At 41.2% G+C, this 17,207-nt stretch overlaps 1 protein-coding gene across 2 annotated transcripts in view; it reads right to left on the bottom strand.

Moving 5' to 3' along the window:
• The window catches only part of chtf18 (CTF18, chromosome transmission fidelity factor 18 homolog (S. cerevisiae)), a 103,166-nt gene that overhangs the window by 73,751 nt on the left and 12,208 nt on the right, over positions 1–17,207 (bottom strand). The window contains exons 2-8 of one of the 2 annotated variants that reach the window (XM_048552554.2): positions 15,052–15,306; positions 14,546–14,693; positions 11,986–12,181; positions 10,946–11,032; positions 7,263–7,315; positions 4,941–5,088; positions 2,036–2,251 (exon numbers count right to left, since the gene is read on the bottom strand). In XM_048552554.2, coding sequence (XP_048408511.2) covers positions 2,036–2,251; positions 4,941–5,088; positions 7,263–7,315; positions 10,946–11,032; positions 11,986–12,181; positions 14,546–14,693; positions 15,052–15,306 — 1,103 coding nt within the window. The remainder of the gene's footprint in view (positions 1–2,035; positions 2,252–4,940; positions 5,089–7,262; positions 7,316–10,945; positions 11,033–11,985; positions 12,182–14,545; positions 14,694–15,051; positions 15,307–17,207) is intronic. The other variant, XM_048552555.2, reaches the window with a different exon arrangement.

The raw sequence follows: 17,207 nt of genomic DNA, 5'->3' as shown, positions 1-17,207 counted from the left end.
AACCAAATGGCTGGAATAACATGAGTAGGTATTGATCCATCTGCATATTCTGTGCCTGTGCACTTCCCTCCTGTTCACCTGATGAAGGAGCAGTGCTGTGAAAGCTTGGTCATTTTAAACAAACCTGCTGGGCTCTAACCTGGTGTTGTGTGACTTCAACTTTGTCCATCTCAGTCCAACACCAGCACCTCCACATCATAAAATTTACCAGGATGCTGCCTGGGCTGGAGGGTTTGAGTTATGAAGGTAAGGTGGATAAGCTTGGGTTGTGTTCCTTGCAGCACCAGAGGTTGAGCAGAGACTTGATAGCAGTGTATAAGATCATCAGGCACATAAATACAGTGGAAAGGAAGACACTTTTCCTATTAGCAGAAGGGTAACCAATAGGCTTAGAATTAAAGGTAAGAAGTAGAACGAGGTGGGTGCAGCAAACTATCTTCACGTGGGCATCTTGGGAGTTTGGAACTCACTGACCAGAAGGGTGGTTGAGGAAGAAACGCATGTAACATTTAAGCAGTATTTAGGTATTTGCTTGTGTTTATTGATGCACCATAGAAAGCACTATCTGGATGCATCACAGATTGGTATGCAATTTCTCTGCCCAGGACTGCAAGAAACTACAGAAAATTGTGAACACGGCCCAGGCCATTATATAAGGCAATCTTTCATCCATTGACTCCATCTACATTTCTCGATGCCTCAGAAAGGCAACCAACATCATCAAAGACCCTTCCCATCCCAGTTATAATGTCTTCCAACCCCTTCCATCAGACAGAAGATACCAACTCTTAAACATGTGTATGGACAAGGTCAAGAACAGCTTCTTCTCCGCTGATATTAGATTTCTAAATTTCAAATCTAGTGTTGATCCTGCTTTTTGTCCATCTTCTTTGTATTCTTAATATTGTATCCCTCACTTTGTTCTATCCCCCAGTGAGCTTTGTATGGTTATGATCTGCCTGTACTGCTTGTAAGACAAAACTTTTCACCGTATTTAGGTAAACGTGGTAATGATAAATCAAATCAAATCCAAGGCTATTGGCCAAGTGTTGGAAAATTGAATTAGTACAGTCAAAACTTTGTTGATATCATGAACTAAATGACCTCCTTCTGTACTGCAAACGTCTGAGTCTATTGTGAAGTTCAACTCACTGACTTTATGATTTGGGCAAGTCTATCTATAATCTATTGGCCCTTTCTGTGTTTGGAGCAGCAGAGCTTCATGACATTGAACAACATGGCTGCCCCCACATGACTTCTAATCAGATGGGATGGAGCACTAATGATAATTGTGCAGATAAAAGCCTGCATCAACATAGCATTTTCACAACAACAGAGATGTCCAAAGGTGTTTTATAGTTAACGACCCACCTGTGAATTGAATTTCCAGTTGTAGTGTATCTATTTTGCTGTAATGCATTTAAGATTTTAAGGATGTGATTTCACTGGAGGGGGAACAAAGGAGAGTCACCAGAATGTTACCTAGGATGGAGCAGTCTAGCTATGAAGGGAGACTGGATAAACTTGGGTTGTTTTCTTTAGAGCAAAGGCTGTGCGAGGGACCTGATTGTGGTGTTTAAGATTTTTGAGAGGCACATACAGTTCCCTTAGGTGAAGGTTGAATATGATGAGGCATAATTTTAAGGTTGGAGATTTACAATGGATTTGAGGAAATATTTTGTCATCCAGAGGCTAGTGGGAATCTGGAATGCATTGCCTGGGAAGGTAAGAGAGGTAGGAAACCTCACAACCTTTAAGAGGTATGTGGCTCAGCACTTGAAGTGTCATAATCTTCAAGGCTAGCAGCCAAGTGCTGGAAACTGGGATTAGTGGAGATAGGTCAGCACAAACTTGATAAGGAGAAGGCTTTTTCTGTTACGAATGACACTGCGACTAAGATTATGGGCCAGTTCAATAGAATGCGCAGCCTCTTATCAACATTCAACAAATACAATTAATCTCACAACTGCTTTGAATCTCTTTATGGTCACCTTCAGCACAGCTGCTGAAAGAACTTGCTTTGGCACCCAGTTACCTTGTACTTTGGTCTGTTATGTGCATCAAGTTCTGCATCTAGGATCTCTTCAGTAATTTGAGTCTTGTTCTTCCATTTGTTCTGCTGCAGCTGCTGTGATTGTTTGAAGGACGGGTGCTTTTCTACCAGCTGCTTGCTTTTCTTCACGGGTTTCTCCTGGCCAAAGACTACTGTGTCCCACATTTTCAACCACTTCAGTAGGCAGCGATTAGTGTACTGGAATGAGAAACAGTCCTTAGAACATGCATAGGCAAGTTGACATACATGACTGTACAGAGCAAATAATTATCTGTTCAACACTGGAGTGATTTAAGTGGTTAAGTTTAAAATTGATCCAGAGAATTGCTTTATCATTTGATAGAATATATCTAACAGATGTAACTGATATAGTATTGCGCTCATCGAAACAATATTCTCTTTGCATTAATGCAATTACATTCTAGCTCTCATTAAAAACGGACACCAACATAAGAAAGCACTCCAACACCTCTAATTTCTCAGAAGGCTAAGGATATTCAGCATGTCCTCAATGGCTCTTACAAATTTTTAGATGCACTGCAGAAGGCATCCTGTCCCGTGCATCAGTGTGGTACGGCAACTGCTTTGCCCAAGACCGCAAGAAATTATAGAGATAAATGCAGGGTGAATGCAGCCCAGTCCATCACAATAACCAGCCTTCCATCCAGTGACTCCATCTATACTTCCCACTGCCTTGGAAAGCTGCCAACATAATCAAAGACACCTCCCACCCTGGTTATACTCTCTTCCATTTGGCAGAAAGCACAAGGGTTTGAAAGCACATACCGGCAAATTTAAGAACAGCTTCTTCCCCACTGTTATGAGACTTATGAATGGACCTCTCACACTAGAGTTGATGCACCTTCTATTCTTCATTCTGTTCTATTACACTGGTGTATTCACATAAGGCATGACTTGTTTGGACAGTATGCAAAATAATACCATTTGCTGCATCTTGGTACATATGACAATAATAAATCAAATCAAATCAAATAATGAACTATCTTAATTGCATTACAAGGCAGTTGAAACAAATAATCACAGAAAATAAAACTCAAATGATTACAATGCTGCTAATAAAAACTGACCAAGGTACAAAAGCTAGCAAACCACAGTGATAACCATTGTCAGGATTGGCTATAAGAGAAACTGAATTTCTGATGAAGCTGTTCAATTCCCTTTTGAAGTAGAGAATGTAGTCAACCTTTGATAGCATTTCCATTTAGATGATTACATTGGGATGTGATTAAAGTCTAGCTCATTTCATACTCTTTAAACACGGGTATCTTAAACATTACAAACACTCTGAGGAATGTTACATTGTCCAGATTGACATTTCAATCTGCAGGTATTTTGAGAGAGATGGTGATACCGATCTTTGTAAAATCTAAGGTCAACAAAGTTGTTTGAGAAGTGAAGCATAATGATTCCCAAACCATGGCCAAAATATAGTTATACATACGATGTCGTCATCAATGGAATAATCTATGTCAGCATTCTCTTCAATGTTAATTTAGAAAAATTGATCGTTTGTACACTTGCAAGATCACGGAGGACATGAAGTGAAGAATGTTGCCTAATTTAGGTCTCATGTTACACCGAAGTTATTATTGCTGATTCCCGGTAAGAGTGTTAAAAAATTAAATAGTTCATTTTGGAGACTTTAGTGCGTATTCTAGGTTGATGTTGCAGCTCATTATTCAGGAATTGCTGCACTATCAAAGGTGCTATCTTTTAGGCAAAAGGTTAAACTGAGGTTCTGGCTGTTCTTTTAGATGGACACAAGCAATCGCAAGGCACTATTTGAAGAAGAATCAGTGTTCTCCTCACCTTTCTAGAATCAAAGAATGATATTGCACAGGAACAGGCTATTCAGCCTGATTGTGCCCGTGAGACATGTATTTTGTCATTCCATTAGTATGGTTAATATTGATCTCTGAAGCAACATCACTAAAACAGATTATTTAGTTAATACGCATACTGTTGTTTTATGTAATGGATTGCTGCACTTCCTACATTTCAACTATACCATTGGATGCAAGAGAGCTTCGGTTGTAATGAGGATCTCCTTAGTTTTCTTTAATATAGTCAACTAAAATGAGCAGTTTGTCTTCAATTTTCCTTGCCTTTTTGCCAAAGATCTGACCGAACTTCCTCGGACAAATGCTTACTGACATTGGTTTCTCTGCATTGTCTAGCATTGACCCTCCTTCCTTTAAGATCAAATCATGACGTGTTGAAGTTCTTGAGCGGCATATCTTTCTTAATTCTCTGCAGCTGCGAGCTGATCTCCACTCATCCTATTCATGGAACATCATGTCACATCAGTAAATTACCACATCTTGAGATTCTTTCTTTTTGGAGGTGGGGGGGATGGTGAAGTGGGGATTTTTGGCTGGGATGCTCTTCAGAGGATTGGTGCAGGCACAACGAGCTGAATGGCCTCTTCCCGCATTGTACAGATTCCAAGATTCTACGGAAAACATCGCTGGACCAGTAATCAAGAACCCCAGGGTAATGCACTGGAGTCATGAGTTTGAATCACACTTTGGCAGATGGTAAAATGTGAACTCATCACAACGATCTGGAATATAAAGCTGGTCTAACTGTGACTACAAAGAACTGACTATTACTGTAAAGCTCATTGGTTCACTATTGTCCTTTTGCAAAGAAAAGTTGTCATCTTCGCCTGGTCAGGCCTACATATTATTCCAAATCCACAGTAATGCAGTTCAACTTCGAAGGCCTGTTTTCACATTTTTAAATTCCTCTCCTCACCCAACCTCATATTTTCATAGAAAGAACATAGAATTGCTTGGCTCAGATTTAACTATTTCTTTATTGTACAACAAGCAAACCAGATGAGAATTTTGATGATATTACTTACATCATCACTGAGCAGCTGGGTATACTGTCTGGGAGTGAATCTATCAACCCATAGGGTGCTGGAGCTACATTCATCAGTTTCGTCATCAATTTCATCTGCTGCCTCTTCTTCCTGTTTCTCAACTACGCCAAACTCTTCATCAATCTGGCTTTAAAAGGAAAGGAAAGCAACAAGTAGCAAACAAGATCCAACATCCAGTACTGGACAGCAGAAATTTTTACCAATTAGACATTAGGAAGATATTGAAGCTATTGTTTTTGGTGCTAACACTAACAACAGTCTGACATGAATCCAGTCTGTCTGTAACCTTATTTGTTCACATTTGAGCACTTACTCAACACTTGAATTGAGCATCCTGCTTTATAGTCATGCCACCCACCAATTTCCACCTCCACAACACTGCTTGATTTTTCTCACCTCAGCTCATCTGCTGCTGCAACCATCATTTGTGCATTTGTTACTCCTATTATGGACCCGACCCCCTCAAAATAGAATTAGAAGATAACCTAGACCCTCACTTTTTCTTATTTTAAAGGGAGATGTAAGGTTTTGCATTCCAGATGCCACTTGATTGATCAAACTACTTGACATTATGCAAAACACACTATTTTTTTACACCACAGTTAAAATACAGACAAAATTAAAAAAAATTGGCTTAGCTGTAACTATCAAAAAGCTTAACAAAATAATACATATATATTAATTATGACTAATTAACTGTTCCAATTTACTAACACTCCAATAATAGATTGTTGCACGTGCAATTCTAACAAGAGGACGACAACCCCAGCTTTCAGCTATAACACAGAGGAATAAAAGCTTCCACACCCAGCTCCAACACTCTAGCACAGCAGAGAGCTAAAACTGAAAATCCTGGTTCTTGACCCAGGAGCTTGACCCCACCCATTCAGGCTACTTCTATTGTTCCAAGTTTAAAAAACAACCTAGGCCCCACAAGCCGTTTACTCTATTGCTTTTGAGCAGACCACTCAATACCTCTGCCTCCGTCTTTCTTCATTTAAGAAAAATGGACAAAATACACTTCTTAAAGTCATAGTATCATCACATTTCTACACTCCTGCCTGGCCTCACATTTTGTACACTTCATAAGTTTGAGGATAAAGAAAACTCTGCCACCTGTGGAAAATCCAACACTCCCATAAGGCCTGTGCCCAATGATCTACACCGGCCTCCAGTGAAGCTATGTCTTGATTTTAATACCCTGTTTCTCTGTGGTATTGTCCTACCTTCAGTCTATAATTGCCAACCTCACAACCCTCCATGATACCTGCAAGTTTCTAACTTTGGCTTCTTGAGAATTCATAATCATAACCCCCTCCATCACTGGTGGCACTGCTTTCATTGTCCAGCACTAGAATTTCTTCCCTAAACCTCTCCACACCTCTAACTCACTGTCCCCTTTTAATTCATTTCTTAGTACCTGCGGTTTTGCTCAAGTTTTTAGTCAAATGATTTAACATCTCATATGGTTTGGTATCATACTCTGTTATGGTGCGCCTATGAAGCACCCTGGGATGTTTCATTATATTAAAGGCACTAATAAACAAGTTTCTGTTCTGAAAGGAAACACAGAGAAAAAAAAAGTCTTCAAATCAGCAATATCAATACTGGCTCATAGTCCTTAAAAATCTTTAACTGATATCTGCATTCTATTCCAGAAAGCTATTTGGTGAAGCATTGAACTGGAGCTAACTTCTACAGATTTAAACTTCCAGAATTTTGCATTATAAAAGCACATCTCTCAACTAAACATACATGGCTTTTGCTTGTATTTTAAATGAGGGAGCAAGTGAATCATCAGTAAAGGCCCACCATCTGCATACAAGAAAACAATGCTAATATACTCTTAACATTTGTGTTAAAGTGTTCCATTTTGATTCATTGTGTTTCACACCATTCAAGATTGAATTTCACTGCTGAATCAAACCTCTTGCTTTTCCTTAGCAAGGAATATATGTTCATTGGTATTCACAGGCTGCATTTCAAAGCTGAGTGCATCTAAAGACTCTCAACATGCCGAATGCCATCCACCTCCACCAGGCAATTTTATTTATCCAGAATTTCCCAGTTACTGTGGCCTATTCTAATGTGGAGATGAAGGATAAATGAATGCGCATTGTGTTTATTGGGAGCTCCAATACAAGAGAGGTCATTTTGCATTGCTGCAAGACAGTAAATCAACAATTTGCAGTTTTCGCTTTAATCTCAAAGCTGTAATGTTGAGCTCTTGATAAAAGCAGACATTTCCTAAAATTGGTTTAATGTAAGCTTAGCTGTCCTGAGTTGCAGCCTCGGACTTACCTATTCAGCATTTCACTCAACTTCTGGGATTCTTCCAACAACTGTCTGCGATACTATATAAAACAGAATTATAAGGAAATATGTTTAGACATATGAAGAAACAAGTGCTAAAGGAAACACTCATACAGAATAACCTCAGAAGAAGACTCATTACCAAACTCAGTCAAAATGAATGATGTGAGGGATGGGGCGAGGGGGAGGGGGAGAGAGAACAAAGGAGGAGGCCATTCAGCCCTTTGAACCTGCCGCACCATTCTTCACAATCATGGCTGATCATCCAACTCGACAACTTAATCCTGCTTCCTCTCCATAAACTTTGATCCCAATCGCCCCAAGTACCAAATCTAGTCACGTCTCGAATATATTCGATGTTTTGGCATCAACTACTTCCTGTGGTAATGAATCCCACAGGCTCACCACTCTGTGAAGAAATATCTCTGTACTTCAGTCCTAAATGATCTACCCCGAATCCTCATACTGTGACCTCTGGTTGTGGACACACTTACCAACGGGAATATCCTCCCTGCATCTACCCTGTCCAGTCCTGTTACAATTTTATAAGTCTTTATGACATTACCCCCTCTCATTTGTCTGAACTCCAGTGTAAACAATCCTAACCTAGTCAATCTCTCCTCATACGTCAGACCCACCATCCCTGGAATCAGCCTGGTAAACCTTTGCTGCTCTCTCTCAATAGCGAGAGCATCCTTCCCTCGGAAAAGGAGGCCAAAACTACACGCAATATTCCAGGTGTGGTCTCACCAAGGCCCTGTACAACTGCAACAACACATCCCTGCTCCTGTACTTGAAACCTCTCGCAATGAAGGCCAACATACCATTTGCCTTCTTTATTGCCTGCTGCACCTGCATGCTTACCTTCAGCGACTGGTACACAACGATACCCAGGTCCCACTGCACACTCCCCTATACCAAATTACAGCCATTCAGGTATTAATGTGCGTTCTTGTTTTTGCTTCCAAAGTGAATAACTTCAGTTATTCAAATTATACTGCATCTGCCATTGATTTACACACTCACCCAACCTGTCGAGATCAATGCTGAAGAATCTCTGGATCCAGAGGACAGACAGAGGGAGAGTGCTGCAGGGAGAATGTATTCAGGGAAATGAGTGCACAGGTGAAGATAAACAATAGGCTGAGGGTAACTGGACAGATGAAGAGGAAAGTAAAAGGCATACAAAGGAGAATGGAGTAAGTTGAACCCAAGATAGGGAGGAAATGAAGAATGACTACGTAAGAGAGCAGCGGCTAGAACAGAGATAGTAGGAGCTGCAGATGCTGGAGAATCTGAGATAACAAGGTGTACAGCTGAATGAACACATCAGGCCAAGCAGCAGAGGAGCAGGAAGGCTGACATTTCAGGGCTGAAAAGGGCAGATGCCAGGAAACTCACTCAAATTGAGTGTCAGCCTGGCCTGACGAAGGATGAGAGGTGACTTCATAGAGGTGTACAAAATGATCAGAGGTATAGATAGAGTGGACAGCCAGAGACTTTTTCCTAGGGTGGAGGTAGCTATTACAAGGGGGTACAGTTTTAAATTGAGTGGAGATGGATATAGGGGAGTTGGCAGAGGTAGATTCTTTACTCAGAGTGGTCGGGGCGTGGAATGCATTGCTGAAGAGGGTGATGGAGTCAGCCTCATTAGGGGCATTTAGGCGGCAATTAGATAGGCATATGGATGATAGTATAAGGTGGGGTGGAGGTTAGATAGACCTTAGGTTTAGGGTAAAAGTTTGGCACAACATTGTGGGCTGAAGGACCTGTACTGTGCTGTACTGTTCTATGTTCACCCAATGACCAATGAGCAAGTAAAGATTTTCAATGAAAACAAATAGTCAATTATTTTAGTGCAAAAGTTTTATGATTGATAATAATCAGCTCAACACTATACAATATGGGAAAATCTACAACAAACAACTGTGATGGCATCTAATGCTCTTGGTGAAGAAACATTGAGATGGGACAAGGAGGTTTTGCACCAACTGCTTCCATGAACATACAATATAGTGTTAACTTCAGACAAAACATATACAGGTTAAAACTTCCAAATGTTTGCCATGACAGCAACTGATAATTAGTACCTTTGATAGGAAATATATATAACACTTAGTACCCTAAAATTTGCACTTCACAGTTCAGGGCTTCACTTCAAAATATTTGATGCAGAGTAAATGCTGAATGCAGACTGTCCTGTTTTACTGGTGACTACATGCTGTGACTTACATTCTTCTGAAGATAAGCTAGAAATAATCACTGGGAACTAGTACAATTGCAGAAATATACATTGAAGAAGAACGCGTTTCTGAAAAGATTTGGCAATGATCAGGCAAAAACCTGCATTAACAGCCTCTCTAAAAAGAAAGACATCAAATAAAGGCAGAAATTGACATCAAGATAAAGGAGGAGGTATTAGAAGCAATGAACAAAAGGCTTGGTCGAATTAATAGTAGGTGCATTTTAAAAGAAATTTTCCCAGAAAGAACAGTTACATGGAAGAAATTTCAGTGAGAATTTCAGGTCATTAGTCTCACCCACCTAACAGCATAGCGAAGGGTGGTGAATGCAACAGGGATATGTACAAGTCGTCGGGAATAGAGGTACATCGAATTTTGTAGAGTTGGGACGTAGATGCCAGAGGCAGGAACGTACAAGATTATGAAAGCATTTTAATAAAAGGACGAGAATTTTTAAGTTTAGACTTTGGTAGGTTGGAAGCAAATATTGGTCAGCAAGAATGGAGCTATAAGGTGAGTGTGACTTGGTGTAGGATAGAATACAGGTAGCAGGTTTTTGGATGAAAAATTTACACAAGGTGGAGGTCACAAGGACAGCAGAATCTGGAGGTGACAAAAGCAGGTGATGTGACAAAGGTAGTCAAAGAATTGGATGGAATTGGTGGCAAGTGTTGAAGATGATGGTTTCTATTTTCCTAATGGCCAAGGGGAAAGAAATTTGTATCTTACCCACGTGTTGTTGAACAAAAAAACAAACAAAAACAGTCTGTAAACACAAGGGGTCTAATATATGGGGACTAGATTTGTATCCATGGGTGCATATTGAAATGGTAAATCTCGCTAATGCAGAGGGATTCACATTTCTTTACATATATTGCAGAAGAAATCTACTCAGCATTGTGCTACACAAATGAGACACCAAATGCATGCAACACTAAATGAAAGGCACTACTTACACATTACAATACATTTCCATAATAAGCTTCCAAACTATTATACTGTACAGCAAATAGGGTCTCTGAACACCCTTATATATTTCAACATTAGCAGCAATACAATTAAGTACAAGATTGACAAGACTAAAGAGGGAGGTAATTGGTATTAAGACAACATTCGGCCGCTCAATTCAGACAACTATCAATCATTGCTGAAAGAGTACAGCAAGTGCTCAGGACTCATCACTCAGAAACTGCCATTCTCACTGCTCAATTAGTAACCATGAAATCAGTGGCCACAAGCAGTGAGCATAGGAACCCAGAGGATTGATATCAGAATATCACACTGCACTCCACCACTGTCCCTGCCCATCAGAAATACTCTGAAATGCTTCTATATGTATCTAAATAGTTCAGGGTTCGATATATTAGTGGTGGCAAATCATGTCAATTCAGATTTCTAACATTACTAAAATAGTAATCGATCCATTACCTCTTCAGCAACTTGTTCCTTCAAATCAGAAAAAGGTACTCCCAGCAAATGTAGCTGCCTTTGTCCACTCCAGTGCAGTTTATCAAACTAAGAAAATGGAACATTGCTTTGTGAGTACTGCATTATTTTAAGTCAAGACACAAAATACTTGAAGTTCTCGAATTTTGCATGGCTGGTCCATGTTGGTGTTTTACGCTCAAAAAATGTCTTCGTCATCCTGCATCAACTAACTCTCCTCTATTGCCAGTGATACTTTGGATTAGACGTGGAGTCCTAAACCGAGCTAGGCGCAGTGTTAATTTCTTACAATTACAGTTATAGCACAAAATGTTTGGCATGGACTGGTTGGACCAAAGGGTCTGTTTCCATCTGGTATGACTGTAAAAGGATGCCATTCACCCCATATTGCCTATACTAGCTCTTCAAATGTGCCTTCCCCATAACACTGCACACTGATTCTGTACAAATAATATTCGAAAGCACTCTTGAATGCACCGGTTTAATGTGATTCCATCATAGCTCCAGTCTATGCAACCCAGACTAACTGTTCACTGTAGGACAATTTCTTTTCCTCGCATCACATTTGCTTATTTTAACAAATTCTTGAAATCAACATCCTCTCATTCTCAACCTTTTTACAAGTTGACTCTGACCAGTTCCATCATGATTTCAAAAGCTATCAAATGCTCTCTTTTTTTCCCATTCCCAAAATACACCAGCATCCTGGAGTATGTAACTTCTTGGGAACGGGGCTGGACCCTTGGTTGAAGGAATTGCTTTTGTTGACTGTCTGAATGCTACATACCTAGATAGTCAGTCTGAATAGATTATTATTGAATCAATCTGTTCAGAGATGTTACAACTCTGGAACAGGCTGGGACTTGAATACAAGTCTGCTGGCTCAGAGGCAAGGAAACTACCACTGCAGCACAACAGCTTAAAGTCAGTCTGAATGTCACGTTATTCTCATCAGAAAACATTCCAAGAAAAGTCATGTGATTTCACAAAGTGCTGTTTAATGGGCAGTCCAAAGCTTTCACCTTGAGCCCTGGTGATGAGTCTTCATCCTGTAGTACCATGTATACCCGTGTTCCATCAGATGATGTCACATTGATATAATCTTCCAAAACTGGAGGTCGCTTAAGAACTCTCTTCGTCACTTTCTGAGAGGGAATGTCTTCCATGGGAGCCATGCCACTTAAATCAGCAATGTCCCGTTTAGATATCTTTGGGCTTCTGAAAAGAGATTGTAATTTATTATACAATTTATACTGCAGTAGCTGCACTGGTCCCGCATTTTCTCATGTTTAAGCATCTCACAGCCCTTCAACAAAACCAATTGTCATACAGCTCTTCCAATATAGTAAAAGTCCACGGTTCTTCACATCAGCATCATAAACAAAGGTAGCTCTGTAAACACACAAGTACACAATAGGTCAGATGATCAAAGGATTCGTCAGGCAGGTATGGTATTAAGGAAAATCATAAAGATGAAAGCAAGGAAGTGGGGTGCAGGAAGGCTACCTAGAATTTTGGAACTAAACAGCTAAAGGAACAGTCACCTAGGGCCGAGAAATTAAAATTTTGGATGCTCAAGGGCCCAGGTGACAAGTGTGCAAATATCTGAGAGGGCCGTGGGGCTGCAGGAGATCACCAAAAAGGGACTGATAAAAGGATACTTGCCTGATAGCGAAATGGACACTGAAAACACACACTGCCTAGGCCTGATATGGCCAAATTGGCCTGGCTCAGGAGCAGACCCATGAGGAGGTCCTCCGATTCGCCCATGCCCCTCTGCACTAGGTTCCCAAACAGCAGGAGCTTGGGTTGAAGACCAACCATAAAATTCAGAAGCTGCTCTGGCAAATACTGAAAAAGGAATTTCATTCTGGTACAACCTGTGTACACATGGAATACAGACACTTCAAAGCTGCAGAAAACAGAAGCAACCTGGGAGTCCATGAGTCATCTTGACCTTCTACGCAGGCGAGTGCTTGAATAAGCAATCCACTGATGACTAAGGCATACTTGAAGATTTTAGCAGCAACGGCAAGGTTGAGAGATGTTAGAAATAAACAGCCCTGGTAATGTCTTGGATGCAAGTTTAAAAACTGATATTGGGATCAGAAATGACTTGAAGTGTTGCAAACAAGCCGTCATTCTCAGGCTGTTGCTAGGAAGCAGAATGGAGATTGCAGTGGGGACCAAAAACAATAGCTTCAGTCTTTCTAATAATTACTTGAATGAAATTTTTGCTTACCCCAGTACTGAATGTTGGAGAATCAGTCTAAGAAATTAGCGACAGTACATGAGTTGAATGAGGTGGTGGTTAAATAGAATTAGGTATCAGAGTACACGTATAAATGCTTTGTTGTGTCATACAATTTATGCATTTCAATATGCAGTTAATTTAGTTCTGAAGTTTAACATTCTCTGCAAATCACAGCAACTTCACCAGTAACATTGCCTTGTCAATGTATCACTCCATTCTTCATAACATAAAATAGATTGTGCATATGACAGCAGAGGAAAAAAATGGATAGCTTCCCAATCTTGCAACAAAAGTGGAAGGATTCACTTTGAATTTAAGCCAATCCACTTTCTGGGGGTGGGGATAAGGTTGTGGTGGGAGGAAAAGTTAATTTGGTGGTGGCGGCTGAGTGGTTAAAGTTTATTTTAGATCAGATGCAAAAAAAAGTGTTTGAAGCCAAACACATGAGACAAACCCACCAATTAAATACAGTCCCGCACTTGGCCTCACAGCAATTGTGAATCCTAAAACAGGTAATTACCACATACAACATTATCCTCACATTTATATTTCACTTATATTACACCCACCTATATGTGGTCATAAGTGTTATAGGCCTACTACACTTCTGGTAAACATGCAGTATACAGCTTCAGGTGGCACAATATCAGTGGAGTGGCACCCTGTCTGATTTTACTTACCTACTTGCCCACTGTGCACATGGATAAGCAGCAGAAAATTCAAGGCTGAGATTTTTCTTATAGATTGATTTATGGGTGGTATGCACCTCTGGCAAAGCCAATACTTATCACTGAAAAGGCTGCCTTCATGAGGTGTTGCAGTTTATGCAATGTCCGCAGGCCCACTGGGATTTAAAACTGAGTGTCCCAGATTTTGGGCAAGTAATAGAGTAGTGATTGTGTTATTTAGGTAAGTGAATGGGAGTGCCAACACATGAGCCCTTCATTTTCTAGGTCACACAGGTAAACAGGTTTAGAATGTCCCACTGAAGGAGCTCTGCTGAGTTGCAGCAGTGCACCTTGTAAATGACACACCATGCATGGGCGCCCAGTTTTGTGTTAGTGCACAGAACACAATGCAGAGTGTCAACACGGAGATGAGATTTTGTCTTTGTAAGGACTGTGCAATAGTCACTGCTACCAATACTGTCATGGATAGCTACGTTTTGTGCAGACGGGTAGTGTCAAGCTGTGATGAAATGGTCTAGACTAGCCTCAGAAACTGTGAAAACATAGGAAAAAGATGGAATATGGTTGTACAAAGTTGGAGGGGAGAGGGAACAAAAGAAGACAACAGTGTGCTATAGTAGCCATTCATCCACAGCCTACCTGGGGTGTTGGCTCTGAGGGTGGTCATCCGGTGATGAGGGCGGTGTGATGTCATCATCTGGCACAGGAAGTTCACCTGAGCTGAGCTGTGACATAAAATTTAGTCTTTTCATGGCACCCAGCCTGGGCTTCTTGTGCCTGGGAGTTGCTGTGATTAAAGAAGTTATGGACAAATGAGATGTGCAGAATTCCCCATTCCAAACTACAGAAATCCACCATATGGTAGAAATTCCTTGTCAGTGCACCTGCTGGATTTCCAGTAAATGGAAAATCCTATTGGACCCACTGATCTCTTGTAACAGACTCCTGAAATGTAGTCCCAAAGCAGATGATTTTCTGCAGGGAGCACAACTTTGTTAAGTCTACCTTTTCACATGAATGCCTGCTGATTAATTCTGCACTCATGAATGTAATTAATATTATTTATTGTGAGCACAAATCAAGTGACTGTGGAGGGAATTATGAGCATTTTGCTGTTCCTTGCTTCATATAGCTAGTTTACATACTTATTCCTTGCTCTTGATTCTGGTCCAGCAGATGATCAAGGAATTCCTTTTCCACAGCAGAGTGGAGGGCATCAAGATCTCGTTTCCTAGCAGAGCTGCCCAAGACCACTGCGTCCTGTTGCTTTGTGTGTTCCTGAGCCTGGGTCTTGACATTTTGGCCATTCCTGGCAAAGTTGTCCCCTGCTGCAAGGGCTTCTTCAAAAGTCTGTTCAATGTGACGAAACCTGGACTGCTTCAATGCAGACTTGAAATTATCTATGGGTAAGAAACAGAGAAATTCAGTAATATAAAACATCGAGCATAGCAAACATGTGAACTAACAGCAGGAACAGGAACTGGAACTCAGTTCCCTGAGTCTGCTCTGCCATTGAATAAGATCATGGCTGATCTAAGTACTCCATCTTCTCATCTATCCACAATAAGCTCACATGCCCCACCCTTATCAAGAATTGACCCATCTCCGCCTTGAAAACATTCACTCTGCTTCTACTGCCTTTTGAGGAAGTGGGTTCCGAAGAAACACAGCCCTCAGAAAAAAAATTGAAGATAACAAAATGTGTAGCTGGATGAACACAGCAGGCCAAGCAGCATCTCAGGAGCACAAAAGCTGACGTTTTGGGCCTAGACCCATCAGAGAGGGGGATGGGGAGAGGGTTGAGAAATAAATAGGGAGAGAAGGGGAGGTGGACCGAAGATGGATAGAGGAGAAGATAGGTGGAGAGGAGAGTATACGTGGCGAGGTGGGGAGGGGATAGGTCAGTCCGGGGAGGACGGACAGGTCAAGGAGGCGGGATGAGATTGGTGGGTGGGAAATGGAAGTGCGCTCGAGGTGGGAGGAGGGGATAGGTGTGAGGAGGAACAGGTTAGGGAGGCAGAGACGAGCTGGGCTGGTTTTGCGATGCAGTGGAAGGAGGGGACGAGCTGGGCTGGTTTTGTGATGCAGTGGGAGGAGGGGGCGAGCTGGGCTGGTTTTGGAATGCAGTGGGGGAGGGGGAGATTTTGAAGCTTGTGAAATCCACATTGATACCATTGGGCTGCAGGGTTCCCAAGCGGAATAGGAGTTGCTGTTCCTGCAACCTTCGGGTGGGGCCTCCCCACCTATACTCTCCTCTCCACCTATCATCTTCTCTATCCATCTTCGGTCCACCTCCCCCTCTCTCCTTATTTATTTCAGAGCCTTCTCCCCATCCCCCTCTCTGAAGGAGGGTCTAGGCCCGAAACGTCAGCTTTTGTGCTCCTGAGATGCTGCTTGGCCTGCTGTGTTCATCCAGCTCCACACTTTGTTATCTTGGATTCTCCAGCATCTGCAGTTCCCATTATCTCAGAAAAAAATTGTCTTGTCTTTAATGGATGATCCCTTATTTTTACAAAGTAACTCTGGTTTTAGAATGTCCCACAAAAAAAAACGCCCTTTCTACCTGCACTCCAAGAACCCTTAGGATCTTATATATTCCAATCATCGCTTACCCTTCTAAAGTGCAGCAGGTACAAACCAAGACTGTTTAACCTTTGCTCTTTTATTGCACAGTAGATTTTTTGTGAACTACTTCCAACCTATATACGTCCTTCTTAAATAAGGAGACTCAAACTACACAGAACCCTGTATAACAGAAGCATTACCTGGCTACTTCTGCATTCAACTCTCATTTTGTTAGTTTTCTTAATTGCTTCCTGTACCTACTTTTGTGACCTCTATGCATCTCAGCTTCAATCTCCGATCATTTAGATATACACTTTTTATTCTTCCTAACAAAATTGAAATTCCACATTTTTCTACATTATTCTCCATTTGCCAGATCTTTGCCCATTCACTTAACAAATCTACAACCCTTACTAGCCTGCTCCTGTCCTCATTACCACTTACCTTCCTACTTATCTTGAGTCACGAGCAAAGTTAGCAGCCATACTTTCAGTCTCTTTGTTAGAGTTGTTCGTATTGTAAAGCGTTGGGGTCCAGCATGGATTTTTAAAAAAAATTCACTAACAGGATGAAGGCATCACGAGTGAGGTAGCATTTATTGCCCACCCCTAATTCAGAGTCAACCACAATGCAGTTGGTCTGGAGTCACATGTAGGCAGTCTCCTTCCCCACAGGACATTCGGGAACCAGATGAGTTTTTCCGACAATCAAAAATGGATTCATGGTTATCATTAAA

This window comes from Stegostoma tigrinum, chromosome 23 (genome assembly GCF_030684315.1).
Source record: "Stegostoma tigrinum isolate sSteTig4 chromosome 23, sSteTig4.hap1, whole genome shotgun sequence".
NCBI classification, from domain to species: domain Eukaryota; kingdom Metazoa; phylum Chordata; class Chondrichthyes; order Orectolobiformes; family Stegostomatidae; genus Stegostoma; species Stegostoma tigrinum.
Note: the sequence above shows the minus strand (reverse complement) of the source record. Positions and strands in the feature narration are given on the sequence as shown.